The sequence below is a fragment of the Bombina bombina genome, chromosome 8 (genome assembly GCF_027579735.1).
Source record: "Bombina bombina isolate aBomBom1 chromosome 8, aBomBom1.pri, whole genome shotgun sequence".
Lineage (NCBI taxonomy): Eukaryota > Metazoa > Chordata > Amphibia > Anura > Bombinatoridae > Bombina > Bombina bombina.
Window position 1 is genome coordinate 297,812,450 of NC_069506.1, and position 21,423 is coordinate 297,833,872.

A 21,423-nucleotide genomic window follows, 5' to 3' on the forward strand; every position below is an offset into this window, starting at 1 on the left:
AAAGGTCTGTAAACAGGCTTGATTCTAACCAGAGCCTGAACAAACGCTTAAACGTCTGGCACAGCTGCCAGCCCTTTGTGAAGTAAAACAGATAAAGCAGAGATCTGTCCCTTCAGAGAACTCGCAGAAAATCCTTTCTCCAAACCTTCTTGTAGAAAGGAAAGAATCTTAGGAATTTTTATCTTGTTCCATGGGAATCCTTTAGATTCACACCAACAGATATATTTTTTCCATATATTATGGTAAATTTTTCTAGTTACAGGCTTTCTAGCCTGAATAAGAGTATCTATTACAGAATCTGAAAACCCACGCTTTGATAAAATCAAGCGTTCAAACTCCAAGCAGTCAGTTGGAGGAAAACCAGATTCGGATGTTCGAATGGACCCTGAATAAGAAGGTCCTGTCTCAAAGGTAGCTTCCATGGTGGAGCCGATGACACATTCACCAGGTCTGCATACCAAGTCCTGCGTGGCCACACAGGAACTATCAAGGTCACCAAAGCCCTCTCCAGATTGATCCTGGCTACCAGCCTGGGAATGAGAGGAAACGGTGGGAATACATAAGCTAGGTTGAAGATCCAAGGTGCTACTATTGTATCCAATAGAGTCGCCTTGGGATCCCTGGATTTGGACCCGTAACAAGGGACCATGAAGTTCTGACGAGAGGCCATCAGAACCATGTCTGGAATGCCCCATAATTGAGTTATTTGGGCAAAGATTTCCAGATGGAGTTCCCACTCCCCCGGATGCTCCTCCATCGCCAGGGAACTCCTTGTTACCCCCTGATGGTTGATATATGTAACAGTCGTCATGATGTCTGATTGAAACCTTATGAATTTGGCCTTTGCTAGTCGAGGCCAAGCCTTGAGAGCATTGAATATCGCTCTCAGTTCCATTATGTTTATCGGGAGAAGAGAGTCTTCCCGAAACCATAGACCCTGAGTTTTCAGGGGTTCCCAGACCGCGCCCCAGCCCACCAGACTGGCGTCGGTCGTGACAATGACCTACTCTGGTCTGCGGAAGTTCATTCCCTGTGACAGGTTGTCCAGGGTCAGCCACCAACGGAGTGAATCTCTGGTTATTTGATCTACTTGTATCGTCGGAGACAAGTCTGTATAATCCCCATTCCACTGTCTGAGCATGCACAGGTGCAATGGTCTTAGATGAATTCGTGCAAAAGGAACTATGTCCATTGCCGCAACCATCAAACCTATTACTTCCATGGACTGCGCTATGGAAGGAAGAAGAACAGAATGAAGTACCTGACAAGAGCTTAGAAGTTTTGATTTTCTGGCCTCTGTCAGAAAAACCTTAATTTCTAAGGAAACTATTATTGTTCCCAAGAAGGGAACTCTTGTTGACGGGGACAGAGAACTTTTTTCTATGTTCACTTTCCACCTGTGAGATCTGAGAAAGGCTAGGACAATGTCCGTATGAGCCCTTGCTTTTGACAGAGACGACACTTGAATCAGGATGTCGTCCAAGTAAGGTACTACTGCAATGCCCCTTGGTCTTAGCACCGCTAGAAGGGACCCTAGTACCCTTGTGAAAAGCCTTGGAGCAGTGGCTAATCCGAATGGAAGTGCCACAGGTAATGCTTGTCCAGAAAGACGAACCTTAGGAACCGAAAATGTTCCTTGTGGATAGGAATACGTAGGTACGCATCCTTTAAGTCCACCGTGGTCATGAATTGACCTTCCTGGATGGTAGGAAGGATCGTTCGAATGGTTTCCATTTTGAATGATGAAACCCTTAGAAACTTGTTTAGAATCTTGAGATCTAAAATAGGTCTGAATGTTCCCTCTTTTTTGGGAATTATGAACAGGTTGGAGTAAAAACCCATCCCTTGTTCTCCTAATGGAACAGGATGAATCACTCCCATGCTTAACAGGTCTTCTACACAGTGTAAGAATGTCTGTTCGAAGATAATTGAGACCCGTGGAACCTTCCCCTTGGGGGTAGTTCCCTGAATTCCAGGAGATAACCTTGAGAAACTATTTCTAGCGCCCAAGGATCCTGAACATCTCTTGCCCCAGCCTGAGCAAAGAGAGAAAGTCTGCCCCCCACCAGATCCTTCCCAGATCGGGGGCCAACACTTCATGCTGTTTTGGTAGCAGTGGCAGGTGACTTGGCCTGCTTACCCTTGTTCCAGCCTTGCATCGGCCTCCAGGCTGGCTTGGTTTGAGAAGTATTACCCTCTTGCTTAGAGGGTGTAGAATTTGAGGCTGGTCCGTTTCTGCGAAAGGGACGAAAATTTGGCTTCTTTTTAGCCTTAAAAGACCTATCCAGAGGAAGGGCGTGGCCCTTTCCCCCAGTGATGTCTGAAATAATCTCTTTCAAGTCAGGGCCAAACAGTGTTTTACCCTTGAAAGAGATGTTAAGCAAAAGCGCTCTGCGCGCCACGATAGCAAACCCTGAATTATTCGCCGCTAATCTAGCTAATTGCAAAGCGGCATCTAAAATAAAAAAGAGTTAGCCAATTTAAGAGCTTGAACTCTGTCCAAAACCTCCTCGTACGAAGATTCTTTATTGAGCGACTTTTCTAGTTCTTCGAACCTGAAACACGCAGCTGTAGTGACAGGAACAATGCATGAAATTGGTTGTAGAAGGTAACCTTGCTGAACAAACATCTTTTTAAGCAAACCCTCTAACCTTTAATCCATAGGATCTTGAAAGCACAACTATCTTCTATAGGAATAGAAGTGCGTTTGTTTAGAGTAGAAACCGCCCCCTCGACCTTGGGGACTGTATGCTATAAGTCCTTTCTGGGGTCGACTATAGGAACTAATTTCTTAAATATAGGGGGAGGACAAAAGGTATGCCGGGCCTTACCCACTCCTTATTTACTATGTCCGCCACCCGCTTGGGTATAGGAAAAACATCGGGGGGCACCGGAACCTCTAGGAACTTGTCCATCTTACCTAATTTCTCTGGAATGACCAAATTGTCACAATCATCCAGAGTAGATAATACCTCCTTAAGTAGTGCGTGGAGATGTTGAAATTTAAATTTAAAAGTTACAATATCAGGTTCTGCTTGTTGAGAAATTTTCCCTGAATCTGAAATTTCTCCCTCAGACAAAACCTCCCTCCTGGCCCCTTCAGATAGGTGTGAGGGTATGTCAGAACAGATATCATCAGCGTCCTCTTGCTCTTCAGTGTTTAAAACAGAGCAATCACGCTTTCTCTGATAAGTAGGCATTTTGGAAAAAATGCATGCAATAGAATTATCCATTACAGCCATTAATTGTTGTATGGTAATAAGTATTGGCGCACTAGATGTACTAGGGGCCTCTTGTGTGGGCAAAACTGGTGTAGACACAGAAGGGGATGATGCAGTACCATGCTTACTCCCCTCATTAGAGGAATCATCTTGGGCAATATCATATCTATGGCATTATTATCCCTACTTTGTTTGGACATTATGACACAAATATATCACATATATTTAAATGGGGAGACACATTGGCTTTCATACATATAGAACATCGTTATCTGATGGTTCAGACATGTTAAACAGGCTTAAACTTGTCAACAAAGCACAAAAAACGTTTTACAATAAAACCGTTACTGTCCCTTTAAATTTCAAACTGAACACACTTTATTACTGAATATGTGAAAAAGTATGAAGGAATTGTTCAAATTTCACCAAAATTTCACCACAGTAACTTAAAACCTTAAAAGTATTGCACACCAAATTTGAAAGCTTTAACCCTTAAAATAACGGAACCGGAGCCGTTTTTACATTTAACCCCTATACAGTCCCAGGTATCTGCTTTGCTGAGACCCAACCAAGCCCAGAGGGGAATACGATACCAAATGATGCCTTCTATAAGCTTTTTCAGTGATTCTTAGCTCCTCACACATGCATCTGCATGCCATGCTTTCCAAAAACAACTGCGCATTAGAGGCGCGAAAATGAGGCTCTGTCTATGACTAGAAAAGGCCCCCAGTGAAAAAGGTGTCCAATACAGTGCCTGCCGTTTTTATTAAAACAATCCCCAAGATTTAACAACTATTAAAAGTAATAATCTGCCAAATATACTTAGTAAAGTAATCGTTTTAGCCCAGAAAAATGTCTACCAGTTTTTTAAGCCCTAATGAAGCCCTTTATTCTTTTACTTAAACTTAAGAAAATGGCTTACCGGTTCCCATAGGGAAAATGACAGCTTCCAGCATTACCGAGTCTTGTTAGAAATGTGTCATACCTCAAGCAGCAAAAGTCTGCTCACTGTTTCCCCCAACTGAAGTTAATTCCTCTCAACAGTCCTGTGTGGAAACAGCCATCGATTTTAGTAACGGTTGCTAAAATCATTTTCCTCTTACAAACAGAAATCTTCATCTCTTTCCTGTTTCAGAGTAAATAGTACATACCAGCACTATTTTAAAATAACAAACTCTTGATTGAAGAATAAAAACTACATTTAAACACCAAAAAACTCTAAGCCATCTCCGTGGAGATGTTGCCTGTACAACGGCAAAGAGAATGACTGGGGAAGGCGGAGCCTGGGAGGGATCATGTGACCAGCTTTGCTGGGCTCTTTGCCATTTCCTGTTGGGGAAGAGAATATCCCACAAGTAAGGATGACGCCGTGGACCGGACACACCTATGTTGGAGAAACAGGGTTTTCCATACCCGCCCTCTGTGCTCTACTGAGCGGGTCTGGTTTTCCCTCAGAACGCATCTGGCCAGCTGTCTAGTAACAGCCCAGCCCGACCGCGCCATTACATTCAATGCAGCTCGCTCCTGCTCCAGGAGCGAGCTGCATTAAGTGTAATGGCGCGGTCAGTAGAGCACAGAGGGCGGGTCTGGAAAACCCTGGTTTTTTTTATAAAAGTTTACCGGATATATTAGGTTGTATAAAGCTAGCACTCATATATTATTATATAATTCTGCATTATGTGCAGAATTATATAATATTATTTTTTAGGTTTACAGGCACTTTAAATTTACTTCTATTTTCAAATGTGCTTCGTTCTCTTGGTATCCCTTGTTGAAAAAGAAAACGCACATATCCCACACTAGCGGGAGCTAGCTGCTGATTGGTGCCTGAACACACTTGTCTATTGTGATTGCCTAACTAGATGAGTTAAAGGGATACTAACCCCAAATTTTTTCTTTCATGATTCAGATAGAGCATGCGATTTTAAGCAACTTTCTAATTTACTCCTATTATCAATTTTACTTCGTTCTCATGTTATCTTGATTTGAAAAAGCAGTAATGAAAGGTTAGGAGTTGGCCCATTTTTAGTTCAGCACCTGGGTAGCGCTTGCTAATTGGTTTGCTACATTTAGCCACAAATCAGCAAGTGCTACCCAGGTGCTGAACAAAAAATGGGCTGGCTCTAAAGCTTACAGTACTGCTTTTTCAAATCAAGATAGCATAAGAACAAAGAAAAATTGATAATATGAGTAAATTAGAAAGTTGCTTAAAATCTCATGCTCTATCTGAATCATGAAAAGAAAAAAATTGGGTTTAGTATCCCTTTAAGCTAGCTGCCAGAAGTGCAATGCTGTTCCTTCAGCAAAACATAAGAGAATAAAGCAAATATGATAATAGATGTCAATTGGAAAGTTGTATGTTCTATCCAAATCATGAAACAAAATTGTGGGGTTTCCTGTCCCTTTAAACACCATAACACATATCTTCTTAAACCCTTCTTCATACAAGTGGTCATTAGCAGAACACTCACCTTCCTTCACTTGCCAAAAAATACTAAGACTGGTATTTTTCAGAATACTTTACGATAATGATGAGAGAGGATTTGGCAACTCACCTTATCTATGAGGCTTCGTTTCTCTCTACGATCGTTCTCATCTACTTCCATGTTTTCAATTCCTGAGTCCACATCCACCTGGGACATGCTACAAAACACAGAAACACTTTACAATACCCTTTGTTAATTCTATCACAAAGTAAACACAGTGTCCTCCCCAGGACCTATTTAATGGGCACACTACCTGGTTTATTTCACAGACTAATGGGCTAAAACTTAAATCGATATTAAGCTAAAAAACATAAAATTATGCTTACCTGATAATTTCATTTCCATCTGTGGGAGGAGAGTCCACGGCTTCATTCATTACTTGTGGAAATTAAGAACCTGGCCACCAGGAGGAGGCAAATACACCCCAGCCAAAGGTTTAAATACCTCACCCCCCCCCCCTCATCCCCGAGTCATTCTGCCAAGGAAACAAGGAACAGTAGGAGAAATATCAGGGTATAAATGGTGCCAGAAGAACAAAAACCAATTTAGGTCCGCCCCCCCGGAGAAACAGGCAGGAGCCGTGAACTCTCCTCCCACAGATGGAAAATAAATTATCAGGTAAGCATATTTTATGTTTTCCATCTTAATGGTAGGAGAGTCCACGGCTTCATTCATTACTTGTGGGAAACAAATACCCAAGCTCTAGAGGACACAGAATGAAAAAAACAGGAGGGCAAAGGGAGGCGGACCCTAATCTGAAGGCACCACAGCCTGCAAAACCCTTTCTCCCAAAGGCTGCTTCCGCCGAAGCAAAGACATCAAATTTGTAAAATTCAGCAAAAGTATGTAAGGAGGACCAAATAGCCACCTTGAGTGAGCCGTAATCCTCTAAGGAGGCTTATGTCCCACTGTCTCATAGGCCAAGCAAATAATGTTCCTCAACCAAAAAGATCGGGAAATGGAAGAGGCCCTCTGCCCCTTGTGCTTCCCCGAATACACCACAAATAAAGACGACGTCTGTCTGAATTCTTTTGTGGCCTGAAGACAGAACTTCAAGGCAGGAACCAAATCCAAGTTATGAAGTAACCTTTCCTTTGAAGAAGGGTTAGAACACAAGGAAGGAACTACTATCTCCTGATTGATGTTACTATTCGACACAACCTTGAGAAGAAATCCCAACCCAGTGCGAAAAACAGCCTTATCGGCGTGAAAAAACAGGTAAGGAGGCTTAGATTGCAAGGCCGCCAACTCAGAGACTCTGCGTGCCGAAGCAATAGCCAATAGGAATAGAACCTTCCAGGAAAGAATTTTAATGTCAAGCGAATGCATAGGCTCGAACGGAGCCCTCTGCAAAATCTTAAGTACCAAGATTAAGCTCCAAGGGGGAGCAGAATTTCTAAAGACAGGCCTGATCCTAGACAGAGCCTGAACAAGGGACTGAATATCAGGAAGCTTCGCAAGCTTCTTGTGTAACAGTACAGATAAAACCGAAATCTGTCCTTTTAAAGTTGCTGGCGGCAAGTCCCATCTCCAACCCATCCTGGAGAAAGGAAAGGATCCTGCGTACTCTAACCTTATGCCAGGGATATCCACGTTCCTCACACCAGGACAAGCAGGTCCTCCACACCTTATGATAGATGCAACGAGTGACCGGCTTCCTGGCTTGAATGAGAGTATCAATTACTCTCTCAGAAAAACCTTTCTTGGCTAGGACTAAGCATTCAATCTCCATGCAGTCAGCCTCAGAGAATCGAGATTTTGATGTAGGAAGGGACACTGAACCAGCATATCTCTGCGACAAGGTAACCTCTTGAGGAAGAAATGGCAACAGTGGAAATATGTAAACTCGGTTGAACACCCAAGGCACCGCTAAGGCATCTATCAGCTCTGCCTGGGGATCCCTGGACCGCGACCGGTATCTGGGTAGCTTGAAGTTGAATCTGGACACCATGAGATCGATCTCGGGCATCCCCCATCTGTTGCAGATCTCCGCAAACACCACAGGATGGAGAGACCATTCCCCCGGATGAAACGATTGTCTGCTGAGAAAATCCACTTCCCAGTTGTCCACACCCGGAATGTAGATCGCTGATAGCGAATAGTTGTGGGTCTCCGCCCATTCCAGAATCCGAGATACTTCCCTCATGGCTAGGGAGCTTCTCGTTCCCCCATGATGGTTGATGTAAGCCACCAAGGTAATATTGTCCAACTGGAATCTGATGAATCGGGACGACCCCAGGAGAGGCCAAGCCCTCAGAGCGTTGAAGATAGCTTGAAGTTCCAGAATATTGATCGGGAGAAGCTACTCCTCTCGAGTCCACTTGCCCTGTGCCTTCCTGCACCCCAAACAGCTCCCCCATCCTGACAGACTTACGTCCGTGGTCACAATCTCCCAGGATGGTCTCAAGAAGGATGTCCCCTGGGACAAATCCACCAAGAGAGGGATTCCCTCGTTCAGTTGTCCAGAGAGATCTGAGTGATCGCCGTTCCATTGTCTCAGCATGCACAACTGAAGAGGTCTGAGATGGAACCTGGCGTATGGAATGACATCTATGCTGGATACCATGAGCCCAATCACCTCCATACCGGGCAACAGATGGCCTGAGGAGGTCTGAAGGGCAAGACAGCTGGACGCAATCTTGCAACGTCTCTGATCTCTCAGGAATATCTTCATGGATATGGAATCTATTATCGTGCCCAGGAATTCCACTCTGATGCAGGGAACTCTTTACTACATTTATCTTCCATCCATGAGATCGAAGGAGAAGAGCAGCTCTCGAATGATTCTCTGCGAGACTGCAGGACGGCGCCTGGATCAGGATGTCGTCCAGATAAGATGCCACTGAAATACCTCTGGCTCTCGCCACGGCGAGCAGTGCTCCCAGAACCTTCTTAAAGACTCTTGTTGGTTCAGAAATGCAAATCTTAGGAACCTAAAGTGATCCTTGTGAATTGGCACGTGAAGGTAAGCATCCTTCAAATCTATTGTAGTCATGAACTTTCCCCTCTTGAACTAGGGGCAGAATAGACCTGATCGTCTCCATCTTGAACGATGGGACCGACAGAAACTTGTTTAGGCACTTTAGGTCCAGAATCGGACAAAATGTGCCCTCCTTCTTTGGGACTATGAAAAGGTTTGAATAATACCCCAGACCTCTTTCTGCCAGAGGTACAGGTACGATAACTCAGAGAGAGAAGAAATCCCTCACGCACTCTAGAAAGGCGTCGCTTCTCTGGTCCTGAAGATAGGTTTGACAGGAGGAATCTGCCACTGGGCGAATGAGTCTTGAACCCTATCCTGTAACCCTGGGCGATGACCTCCAGAACCCAAGGGTCCTGAACGTCTCTCATCCAAGCCTCCGCAAAAAAAAAAAAAAGATAGTCTGCCCCCTACTCGATCCAGAGACGGATAGGGGGCCGCCCCTTCATGCCGATTTTGTCTTGGCAGGCTTCTTGCTCTGCTTGACTTTGTTCCAAGATTGAGCTGGTTTCCAAGATCCCTTGGACTGCTCGGTTTTTGCCGCAGGTTGCTGGCGTTGGAACTTGTCTGAACAAAAAGTAGACCCCTTAGGCTTATTCTTCTTATCCTGCAGTAGAAAAGCACCCTTGCCTCCCGTGACCGTGGATATAATAGAGTCTGGACCAAAAAGAACTTTCCCCTGAAACAGGAGGGATAGTAATCTAGACTTGGAAGTCATGTCAGCAGAGCACGACATTAACCACAGAACCCTCTGGGCTAGAACAGAAAATCCTGATGTCTTGGCATTCAGGCAAATAATCTGCATATTTGCATCACAGATGAATGAATTAGCTACCCTTAAGGCCTTTATTCTTTCCTGTATCTCCTAGAGGGAAGTCTCCACCTCGACCATAGCTGACAGAGCGTCACACCAGTAGGTAGCAGCTCCAGCCACCGCTGCTGCCGGTTTAAAAACGAACTCCGTGAGCTGAAACATCTTTCTTAACATAGATTCCAATTTTTTTTTTTTTATCCATGGGCTCCTTGAACGAAGAGCTATCTTCGAGCGGAATGGTTGTGCGCTGAGCGAGCGCAGAGATAGCACCATCCACCTTGGGGATGGCCCCCCACAGCTCAAGCTGAGATTCTGGAACGGGGAACAGATTTTTAAAAGAAGTAGAATTAGAAAAGGAAGAGGCAAGTTTCTCCCACTCTTTCTTAATAATATAAGCCATCTTAACGGGGACCGGGAAGGTTTGAGGCACCACCCTGTCCTCATAAAACCTATCTAGCTTAGAGTTCGAAGGTTCCTCAGGTCGTTTCGGTTCTGGAACTTCTAACGTAGCAAGCACCTCTTTCAACAGAAAGCGCAAGTGCTCAATCTTAAACTTAAAGTCTGGCTCCTCTGCAGCCGTAGGTCTAGATGTCGCCGACTCAGACCTAGAAAGAGCGTCCTCCGAAGAGTCGGCGACGTCTTCATCAGCGGAAATCTATCAGAGACATCCAACGGAGTAGATGACCCCTGGGACTGATAGCTATGTTTCACCTTTCGCTTGCACTTAGCAGGGCGTGGTAAGGCATTAAAGGCTGCAGAGACCGCCGTCTGTAACTGCTCAGCAAAATCTGGCGGCCAAATGGCCCTTCCCGCGGGAGGATTAGTAGTGCCCTGGGGAGCTGCATGTACAATTGGAGATGAATGCAGGGAACGCACCTTGTGGGACGGAGAACCCTCAGAGGTGGATGGCTCAGTTGTACCAAATATCTTATCCTTTTTAGCAATTTTATCAAAACACGTGGAACATAGTCTAGCAGGCGGATCAACCGGAACCTCCTCACAATAAAGTCAGGTATTAGATTTGGGAGAGGGAGTAGCCTCTAACATATCAGAGTCGGGGAGCCTGGACGAACATGGCGATGGTCTCTTAAACTGTGAGCTCCGGGAGTAGTTTTGTTAGAAAGTGGGTAAATAACCTTAAAAAAGCCAACAGGTCTAACTAAATCAGAAGCAGGACCTCCACGACAGCACAAACCAACTAGCAATGTGACCGCAACTCCGTTATTGAAAGAGGCCACGGAGGAGAAGGGTTACGCACGCAGCACAGGAGAAACCAAACACGCTGCACCGGAACCCAGTAAGAAAAACCAAATACAGTGAAGAAAACCTTAGAGATGGGTAACCGGACTAACAAATATAAGGTCTCCGGTAAGCACACAAAAGTGGAACATGACTATTAATAATAGAGACATTGGGACCAACAACGCTGCATAGCCATGTGGGAGGTTATAAAGATGGCGACAGGGCTATAAATCTGACACGAGAGGAAACACAAGCAGAATAATACATATGCAATAAGGACATTTAGCTATGCATGAACTTTTGAATATACCTGTGTTCTGGAGAGCTTAAGATGCATAACAGGGGGAACTGCAGGAGTAAAGTGAAAACTTCCCTTCAAAAGAAAACATAGAATCGCTTAGCCAAACAACTCTGAAGAGTCAGTGGGTGACATAAGGCATACCAATCTGGCAGAGGAAAGAGCCTGATTTGATCTACTTTTAATCCCCAACTAGATAACAACTGCAGTGGCTAGTGGGACTGTACTGGCAATTCAATATCAAAGATATGTGGGGCTACCTTAACACTTTTTCAGCCCAAATACCCAGAAGGACATGTCAGCCAGGAGACAAAGCATGCTAAATCCCCCAACTAAACCTGCAGCAGCAAACCTTTTATTTAAATTGTCTAAAGATGACAAAACAAAGGAAATGGAGAAAACCACACATAAAGGGGAGACAGATACTGATATGGAATCAGTGTCTTCTGGCGGGAATAATACACCAGTTACAAAAGGTGATCTAAGGAATCTTGTATCTAAGCAAGATATAACAGTGAATTTTGACAAGATGTGGGAAAAAATGGACTCGCTCCAAAATACTGTAACGAGCAGTCTGGCCAAAATCAAACAAGATATGCTAGATCTGGGAGCAAGAATAGACACGCTCGAAGAAAATAAAGAATCCATGGAAGATGATATCACTACACTCAAAATTTCAATTGACAGATCAACAACAAGAAATCACAGATACTCTTGAAAAGATGGAAGATTTAGAAAATAGGAGTAGGAGGTGTAATATACGTCTGAAAGGGATGCCAGAATCAGTTAACACAACAGAGCTAGATGAATACCTAAGACAACTTTTCCAAGCTATCACAGGATCATCTGAAGATGGACAGTTTCAAATGGAAAGCGCCCATAGAGCCCTGCGAGCAAGACCAAAGGAAGGAGAACCCCCTAGAGATGTAATAACCAGACTGTTCCGCTTTCAGGAAAAGGAAGCAATCATGGCAGCTTCTAGGAGAAACCCAACCTTCAAATTTAAAGGCTCCATTATACAATTCTTCCAAGACCTATGTCTTAAGACCCTACAGAAAAGTTCTGCCTTACACCCACTGACACAACTGCTAAGGAAGAACCAAATATAGAGATGGGGATTCCCCTTTGTGCTTCATATACTCCATGAAGGTAAAACTACTACACTGAAGGAGAGAGAGAGAGAGAGAGAGAGAGAGAGAGAGAGAGAGAGAGAGAGGACATACCAGAAGTATGCCAACTTCTCAAATTGGAATGCCCAGAGCTACAGGACAATCAGCAGGATATCAGAAGAAGACAACCCCGGTAACGACGAAACACCTTGCAAGTTGAACGATGGGTAAAGGTTTCAAAGAAAAGGCAGAGACCTTGAAGATTGGACATGCTAAAGTCTAAAGATCAATATGTCCCCTGTTCTCTATCTTTGGTATCATCCTCAGTGGAGATATAGGCCTCTAGCCCAGACAGGGGTGCTTTTTTTTTTCCAAGAGATTACTCCCTTCAAAACCTCCAACACACCAGAAGAGGAAACTTAAAGGGACACTGAAGCCAATTTTTTTCTTTCGTGATTCAGATAGAGCATGCAATTTTAAGCAACTTTCTAATTTACTCCTATTATCAATTTTTCTTCGTTCTCTTGCTATCTTTATTTGAAAAAGAAGGCATCTAAGCTTTTTTTCTTTGTTCAGAACTCTGGACAGAACTTTTTTTTTTTTTTTTTAAATCAAAGATTTTTTATTAAGGTAATTGGTCAAACATAAGTCATATACAAGCAAAAAGAAACATCACAAAGTATTCATGGCGAAAAATAAAAGTAAATCATGATGGACATATTAGGAACATGTATACCCTACTATATTACCAGAATACCTCGTATATATTTATTATACGATTTACATTGATACCTTATTTTTTAGTTGTTTAACAAAATATTACTACAGTACCTCATTAGTAAAGAGTTCTGTCCATTAGTATGATACTTTCAACTGCCAGATATAGAATAAAAAACATTAATGAGAGATACAATTTTACTCCTGAAATTACAAAATACAAATTGAAATGTAGTAGTATTAAGAAAAAGATATCATATATAATATAGTTAACACCATAAACCTCATTTCCTCACTTTAGCGCGTAAGGTCACACAGTAACCTATTCACAATAATGTTACATAAGAGGAAGACTGGCTTAAATATATAAGAATTAGCGGATTAATACCGCAGTGGTATTTACCAAATTGGGTAAATAGATACATTGGATTACTGGGTCTAACAAATCAAGCCGGTTATATTTTGTTGGCTTGTATAGGATTTTTGACATATGGAGCTAAAAACAGAATTTATGTTTACCTGATAAATTTCTTTCTCCAACGGTGTGTCCGGTCCACGGCGTCATCCTTACTTGTGGGATATTCTCTTCCCCAACAGGAAATGGCAAAGAGCCCAGCAAAGCTGGTCACATGATCCCTCCTAGGCTCCGCCTACCCCAGTCATTCGACCGACGTTAAGGAGGAATATTTGCATAGGAGAAACCATATGGTACCGTGGTGACTGTAGTTAAAGAAAATAAAATATCAGACCTGATTAAAAAAACCAGGGCGGGCCGTGGACCGGACACACCGTTGGAGAAAGAAATTTATCAGGTAAACATAAATTCTGTTTTCTCCAACATAGGTGTGTCCGGTCCACGGCGTCATCCTTACTTGTGGGAACCAATACCAAAGCTTTAGGACACGGATGAAGGGAGGGAGCAAATCAGGTCACCTAAATGGAAGGCACCACGGCTTGCAAAACCTTTCTCCCAAAAATAGCCTCAGAAGAAGCAAAAGTATCAAACTTGTAAAATTTGGTAAAAGTGTGCAGTGAAGACCAAGTCGCTGCCCTACATATCTGATCAACAGAAGCCTCGTTCTTGAAGGCCCACGTGGAAGCCACAGCCCTAGTGGAATGAGCTGTGATTCTTTCGGGAGGCTGCCGTCCGGCAGTCTCGTAAGCCAATCTGATGATGCTTTTAATCCAAAAAGAGAGAGAGGTAGAAGTTGCTTTTTGACCTCTCCTTTTACCTGAATAAACAACAAACAAGGAAGATGTTTGTCTAAAATCCTTTGTAGCATCTAAATAGAATTTTAGAGCGCGAACAACATCCAAATTGTGCAACAAACGTTCCTTCTTTGAAACTGGTTTTGGACACAGAGAAGGTACGATAATCTCCTGGTTAATGTTTTTGTTAGAAACAACTTTTGGAAGAAAACCAGGTTTAGTACGTAAAACCACCTTATCTGCATGGAACACCAGATAAGGAGGAGAACACTGCAGAGCAGATAATTCTGAGACTCTTCTAGCAGAAGAAATCGCAACTAAAAACAAAACTTTCCAAGATAATAACTTAATATCAACGGAATGTAAGGGTTCAAACGGAACCCCCTGAAGAACTGAAAGAACTAAATTGAGACTCCAAGGAGGAGTCAAAGGTTTGTAAACAGGCTTGATTCTAACCAGAGCCTGAACAAAGGCTTGTACATCTGGCACAGCTGCCAGCTTTTTGTGAAGTAATACCGACAAGGCAGAAATCTGTCCCTTCAGGGAACTTGCAGATAATCCTTTTTCCAATCCTTCTTGAAGGAAGGATAGAATCCTAGGAATCTTAACCTTGTCCCAAGGGAATCCTTTAGATTCACACCAACAGATATATTTTTTCCAAATTTTGTGGTAAATCTTTCTAGTCACAGGCTTTCTGGCCTGAACAAGAGTATCGATCACAGAATCTGAGAATCCTCGCTTCGATAAAATCAAGCGTTCAATCTCCAAGCAGTCAGCTGGAGTGAAACCAGATTCGGATGTTCGAACGGACCCTGAACAAGAAGGTCTCGTCTCAAAGGTAGCTTCCAAGGTGGAGCCGATGACATATTCACCAGATCTGCATACCAAGTCCTGCGTGGCCACGCAGGAGCTATCAAGATCACCGACGCCCTCTCCTGCTTGATCCTGGCTATCAGCCTGGGGATGAGAGGAAATGGCGGGAACACATAAGCTAGTTTGAAGGTCCAAGGTGCTACTAGTGCATCCACTAGAGCCGCCTTGGGATCCCTGGATCTGGCCCCGTAGCAAGGAACTTTGAAGTTCTGACGAGAGGCCATCAGATCCATGTCTGGAATGCCCCACAGGTGAGTGACTTGGGCAAAGATTTCCGGATGGAGTTCCCACTCCCCCGGATGCAATGTCTGACGACTCAGAAAATCCGCTTCCCAATTTTCCACTCCTGGGATGTGGATAGCAGACAGGTGGCAGGAGTGAGACTCCGCCCAAAGAATAATTTTGGTTACTTCTTCCATCGCTAGGGAACTCCTTGTTCCCCCCTGATGGTTGATGTACGCAACAGTCGTCATGTTGTCTGATTGAAACCGTATGAACCTGGTCCTCGCAAGCTGGGGCCAGGCCTGGAGCGCATTGAATATCGCTCTCAGTTCCAGAATATTTATCGGTAGAAGAGATTCTTCCCGAGACCAAAGACCCTGAGCTTTCAGGGATCCCCAGACCGCGCCCCAGCCTATCAGACTGGCGTCGGTCGTGACAATGACCCACTCTGGTCTGTGGAACATCATCCCTTGAGACAGATTGTCCAGGGACAGCCACCAACGGAGTGAGTCTCTGGTCCTCTGATTTACTTGTATCTTCGGAGACAAGTCTGTATAGTCCCCATTCCACTGACTGAGCATGCACAGTTGTAATGGTCTTAGATGAATGCGCGCAAAAGGAACTATGTCCATCGCCGCCACCATCAACCCGATCACTTCCATGCACTGAGCTATGGAAGGAAGAGGAACTGAATGAAGTATCCGACAAGAGTCCAGAAGCTTTGTTTTTCTGGCCTCTGTTAGAAAGATCCTCATTTCTAAGGAGTCTATAATTGTTCCCAAGAAGGGAACCCTTGTAGACGGGGATAGAGAACTCTTTTCCACGTTCACTTTCCAGCCGTGAGATCTGAGAAAGGCCAGGACAATGTCCGTGTGAGCCTTTGCTTGAGGAAGGGACGACGCTTGAATCAGAATGTCGTCCAGGTAAGGTACTACTGCAATGCCCCTTGGTCTTAGCACCGCTAGAAGGGACCCTAGTACCTTTGTGAAAATCCTTGGAGCAGTGGCTAATCCGAAAGGAAGCGCCACGAACTGGTAATGTTTGTCCAGGAATGCAAACCTTAGGAACCGATGATGTTCCTTGTGGATAGGAATATGTAGATACGCATCCTTTAAATCCACCGTGGTCATAAATTGACCTTCCTGGATGGAAGGAAGGATAGTTCGAATGGTTTCCATCTTGAACGATGGGACCTTGAGAAATTTGTTTAAGATCTTGAGATCTAGGATTGGTCTGAACGTTCCCTCTTTTTTGGGAACTATGAACAGATTGGAGTAGAACCCCATCCCTTGTTCTCTTAATGGAACAGGATGAATCACTCCCATTTTTAACAGGTCTTCTACACAATGTAAGAACGCCTGTCTTTTTATGTGGTCTGAAGACAACTGCGACTTGTGGAACCTCCCCCTTGGGGGAAGTCCCTTGAATTCCAGAAGATAACCCTGGGAGACTATTTCTAGCGCCCAAGGATCCAGAACATCTCTTGCCCAAGCCTGAGCGAAGAGAGAGAGTCTGCCCCCCACCAGATCCGGTCCCGGATCGGGGGCCAATATTTCATGCTGTCTTGGTAGCAGTGGCAGGTTTCTTGGCCTGCTTTCCCTTGTTCCAGCCTTGCATTGGTCTCCAAGCTGGCTTGGCCTGAGAAGTATTACCCTCTTGCTTAGAGGACGTAGCACCTTGGGCTGGTCCGTTTTTACGAAAGGGACGAAAATTAGGTCTATTTTTTGCCTTGAAGGGCCGATCCTGAGGAAGGGCGTGGCCCTTACCCCCAGTGATATCAGAGATAATCTCTTTCAAGTCAGGACCAAACAGCGTTTTCCCCTTGAAAGGAATGTTTAGTAGCTTGTTCTTGGAAGACGCATCAGCCGACCAAGATTTCAACCAAAGCGCTCTGCGCGCCACAATAGCAAACCCAGAGTTCTTAGCCGCTAACTTAGCCAATTGCAAAGAGGCGTCTAGAGTGAAAGAATTAGCCAATTTGAGAGCATTGATTCTGTCCATAATCTCCTCATAAGGAGGAGAGTCACTATCGAGCACCTTAAGCAGTTCATCAAACCAGAAATATGCGGCTGTAGTGACAGGGACAATGCATGAAATGGGTTGTAGAAGGTAACCCTGCTGAACAAACATCTTTTTAAGCAAACCTTCTAATTTTTTATCCATAGGATCTTTGAAAACACAACTATCCTCTATGGGAATAGTGGTGCGTTTGTTTAAAGTAGAAACCGCTCCCTCGACCTTGGGGACTGACTGCCATAAGTCCTTTCTGGGGTCGACCATAGGAAACAATTTTTTAAATATGGGGGGAGGGACGAAAGGAATACCGGGCCTTTCCCATTCTTTATTAACAATGTCCGCCACCCGCTTGGGTATAGGAAAAGCTTCTGGGAGCCCCGGCACCTCTAGGAACTTGTCCATTTTACATAGTTTCTCTGGGATGACTAAATTTTCACAATCATCCAGAGTGGATAATACCTCCTTAAGCAAAATGCGGAGATGTTCCAATTTAAATTTAAATGTAATCACATCAGATTCAGCCTGCTGAGAAATGTTCCCTAAATCAGTAATTTCTCCCTCAGACAAAACCTCCCTGGCCCCCTCAGATTGGGTTAGGGGCCCTTCAGAGATATTAATATCAGCGTCGTCATGCTCTTCAGTAACTAAAACAGAGCAGCCACGCTTACGCTGACAAGGGTTCATTTTGGCTAAAATGTTTTTGACAGAATTATCCATTACAGCCGTTAATTGTTGCATAGTAAGGAGTATTGGCGCGCTAGATGTACTAGGGGCCTCCTGAGTGGGCAAGACTCGTGTAGACGAAGGAGGGAATGATGCAGTACCATGCTTACTCCCCTCACTTGAGGAATCATCTTGGGCATCATTGTCATTATCACATAAATCACATTTATTTAAATGAATAGGAATTCTGGCTTCCCCACATTCAGAACACAGTCTATCTGGTAGTTCAGACATGTTAAACAGGCATAAACTTGATCAGAAAGTACAAAAAACGTTTTAAAATAAAACCGTTACTGTCACTTTAAATTTTAAACTGAACACACTTTATTACTGCAATTGCGAAAAAACATGAAGGAATTGTTCAAAATTCACCAAATTTTCACCACAGCGTCTTAAAGCCTTGAAAATATTGCACACCAATTTTGGAAGCTTTAACCCTTAAAATAACGGAACCGGAGCCGTTTTAAGCTTTAAACCCCTTTACAGTCCCTGGTATCTGCTTTGCTGAGACCCAACCAAACCCAAAGGGGAATACGATACCAAATGACGCCTTCAGAAGTCTTTTATAAGTATCAGAGCTCCTCTCACATGCGACTGCATGCCATGCCTCTCAAAAACAAGTGCGCAACACCGGCGCGAAAATGAGACTCTGCCTATGCTTTGGGAAAGCCCCTAAAGAATAAGGTGTCTAAAACAGTGCCTGCCGATATTATTAAATCAAAATACCCAGAATAAATGATTCCTCAAGGCTAAATAAGTGTTATATCAATCGATTTAGCCCAAAAAAAGTCTACAGTTTAAATAAGCCCTTGTGAAGCCCTTATTTACAATCGTAATAAACATGGCTTACCGGATCCCATAGGGAAAATGACAGCTTCCAGCATTACATCGTCTTGTTAGAATGTGTCATACCTCAAGCAGCAAGAGACTGCAAACTGTTCCCCCAACTGAAGTTAATTGCTCTCAACAGTCCTGTGTGGAACAGCCATGGATTTTAGTTACGGTTGCTAAAATCATTTTCCTCATACAAACAGAATTCTTCATCTCTTTTCTGTTTCTGAGTAAATAGTACGTACCAGCACTATTTGAAAATAACAAACTCTTGATTGAATAATGAAAAACTACAGTTAAACACTAAAAAACTCTAAGCCATCTCCGTGGAGATGTTGCCTGTACAACGGCAAAGAGAATGACTGGGGTAGGCGGAGCCTAGGAGGGATCATGTGACCAGCTTTGCTGGGCTCTTTGCCATTTCCTGTTGGGGAAGAGAATATCCCACAAGTAAGGATGACGCCGTGGACCGGACACACCTATGTTGGAGAAATAGTAGTTATAGATGCTAAGTCTGGGCAGACATATCATTAGGCTAAAGAGTTATGCATCAATATGGGCCGACAAAGTATTAACACTTGGTGGGTAATGGGATTATACAGGAACATATCCATTTATATATTGGCTTCGCTCAGATATTTAATGTTCCTTTCAATGTTAAAATATTTGGCGGGGCTAAAGAAGTCTTATTTTGGAGGTATAGAGTGTACTGCAGCCACCCTAATGTGTGGGGACTCGCATAACGAACTACTTATATTCTAATGTGATACTCCCCCACAATACATAGACCCCTCATCAGTATCTCAAGTTGCTGGGCTACAATATTCATGTGCACTATGTACAATTATCAGCTTGCTGAAAAGTGATGTTATAAAGGCAAAACAAAACTAAACAATAATTTGCACAAAAGTTGAAGCAGGAGAGGCAGGGCAAGCGACATATCAAATCATACATTTCAGGCTACTATAGTATAAGTATTTTCAGAGAGATCCTGACACTTTAATATCACATAAACAAAGAGACCAGATCTCTATCATGGTCAGCCTTGCTCGTATGTAAAAAGAGCATATTTAATAGTTCTGTTCACTGTAAACTATTCTGTGACATATAAATCTGTGTGCCATTTTATAACATGAGGATAAACTACAGTCTCCTGCAAAAGCTAAAGAAAAACCTAGCCCAGCACAAACATATGTGTAATAGTATGGTATAGAGACCTTGCATAGCTGGTCCTAGCTTCACAATATACATGACATAGTATAAACCATATTGCAGCATATCAAACTATAAAGAGTAAACATAACCAAGCAGCTAACAATAAAGGAGAACAAACAAAGTGAAGTCTTCATATATGTAGAGCAAACCCATCGTGGTAGAACATATTGGAGTCCACCGATACTAGTATAAAGTTTCTCTAGCCTATACCTTGCACAAAGTCCGTCTGACAATACCGGTGAATGGCTGTTCTTTCAAATGAAACACTGCTCCAGCGGGAGTCGGCCGCAGCTCCCCGGAACTGGTCGTCATGTATATGGTCCGGCTTTTGAACTTGACGGGTAAATTGGCTAGAGAATCGTGTATACCGGCAGATCAATAGAAGCTTCCTTTCAAGGATGGGATCCACCCGCCTTGTGCTCTGCCTATAAACAGTGCAGCATGCGATCTCGGTAGCCATATGATGTTTAGAACCTCTGTCCTCCACCAACTCTGTACCATAATCAGAGGCCATATCCGTCCTCTCTTCCACAGAGGAGGGCTGTTTTAGGGAGGGTGTTCTCTCGGTCTGCTCCATGCTGAAAGACCTGCAGCTTTCTATGTGTTGGGCGCCATCTTGTATGCATGGGTATCTGATCGTGGTCAGTAGATCGTGATATCCCTCATCTACTTTATCCTCAAGCTCCTTCAGAAGTATGCTTATAAGGGACTCCATTATAGTGTAAAAAAAGACAAATGTTACCCAGCTGTATGTAGACCCAGGGGGGGAGGATGGCAGTTCAATGTCTCAGAGCCGGAATCGCTATCTCGATCAAATAGGTTCTTCAATCAGGTTGATCTCAAAGATAATGGTATCCACAGACTCCTGACTTTCACCTTTATTAGAGGATCACTTTTTTATTAGTAGATGGCATGTTGATCTAATGTTAGCTCAAATAGTATGTAGCATGCCATCGGAGCTGTTGATTTAAGCCTCTGGTTTCCACTGCAGCTTAGGCACGCCCCCTCTGGACAGAACTTTTTTATTGGTGGATGAATTTATCCACAATCAGCAAGGACAACCCAGGTTGTTCAACAAAAATGGGCCGGCATCTAAACTTACTTTCTTGCATTTCAAATAAAGATACCAAGAGAATAAAGACAATTTGATAATAGGAGTAAATTAGAACGTTGCTTTAAATGTCATGCTCGATCTGAATCATGAAAGAAAAAAATTGGGTTCAGTGTCCCTTTAACACAGATGAGTATCGGCGTATCCATCCTTGGAGATTACTCTACACGGGACATCTAAATGGACATAATAATTTATTAGTTGTTGGATATGTATTTTAGCTATATTCAATAGTTGATAGATAATCAGTTCCAGCTCAAGATTTAAATTAGTTTTAGATAACTTCCCCACTACTCATTCATACAACCTATGAATAGATCATGTATTTTATACCCACTTTACACACTTTAAAACTG

The 21,423-nt window shown here is 43.4% G+C and overlaps 1 protein-coding gene across 1 annotated transcript in view; it reads right to left on the reverse strand.

The window, feature by feature from the left end:
* Positions 1-21,423, reverse strand: part of UBE4B (ubiquitination factor E4B) — a 618,413-nt gene that overhangs the window by 470,608 nt on the left and 126,382 nt on the right. Inside the window, exon 4 of the mRNA XM_053691155.1 lies at positions 5,777-5,864. Within this exon, the coding sequence (XP_053547130.1) occupies positions 5,777-5,864 (88 nt within the window). The remainder of the gene's footprint in view (positions 1-5,776; positions 5,865-21,423) is intronic.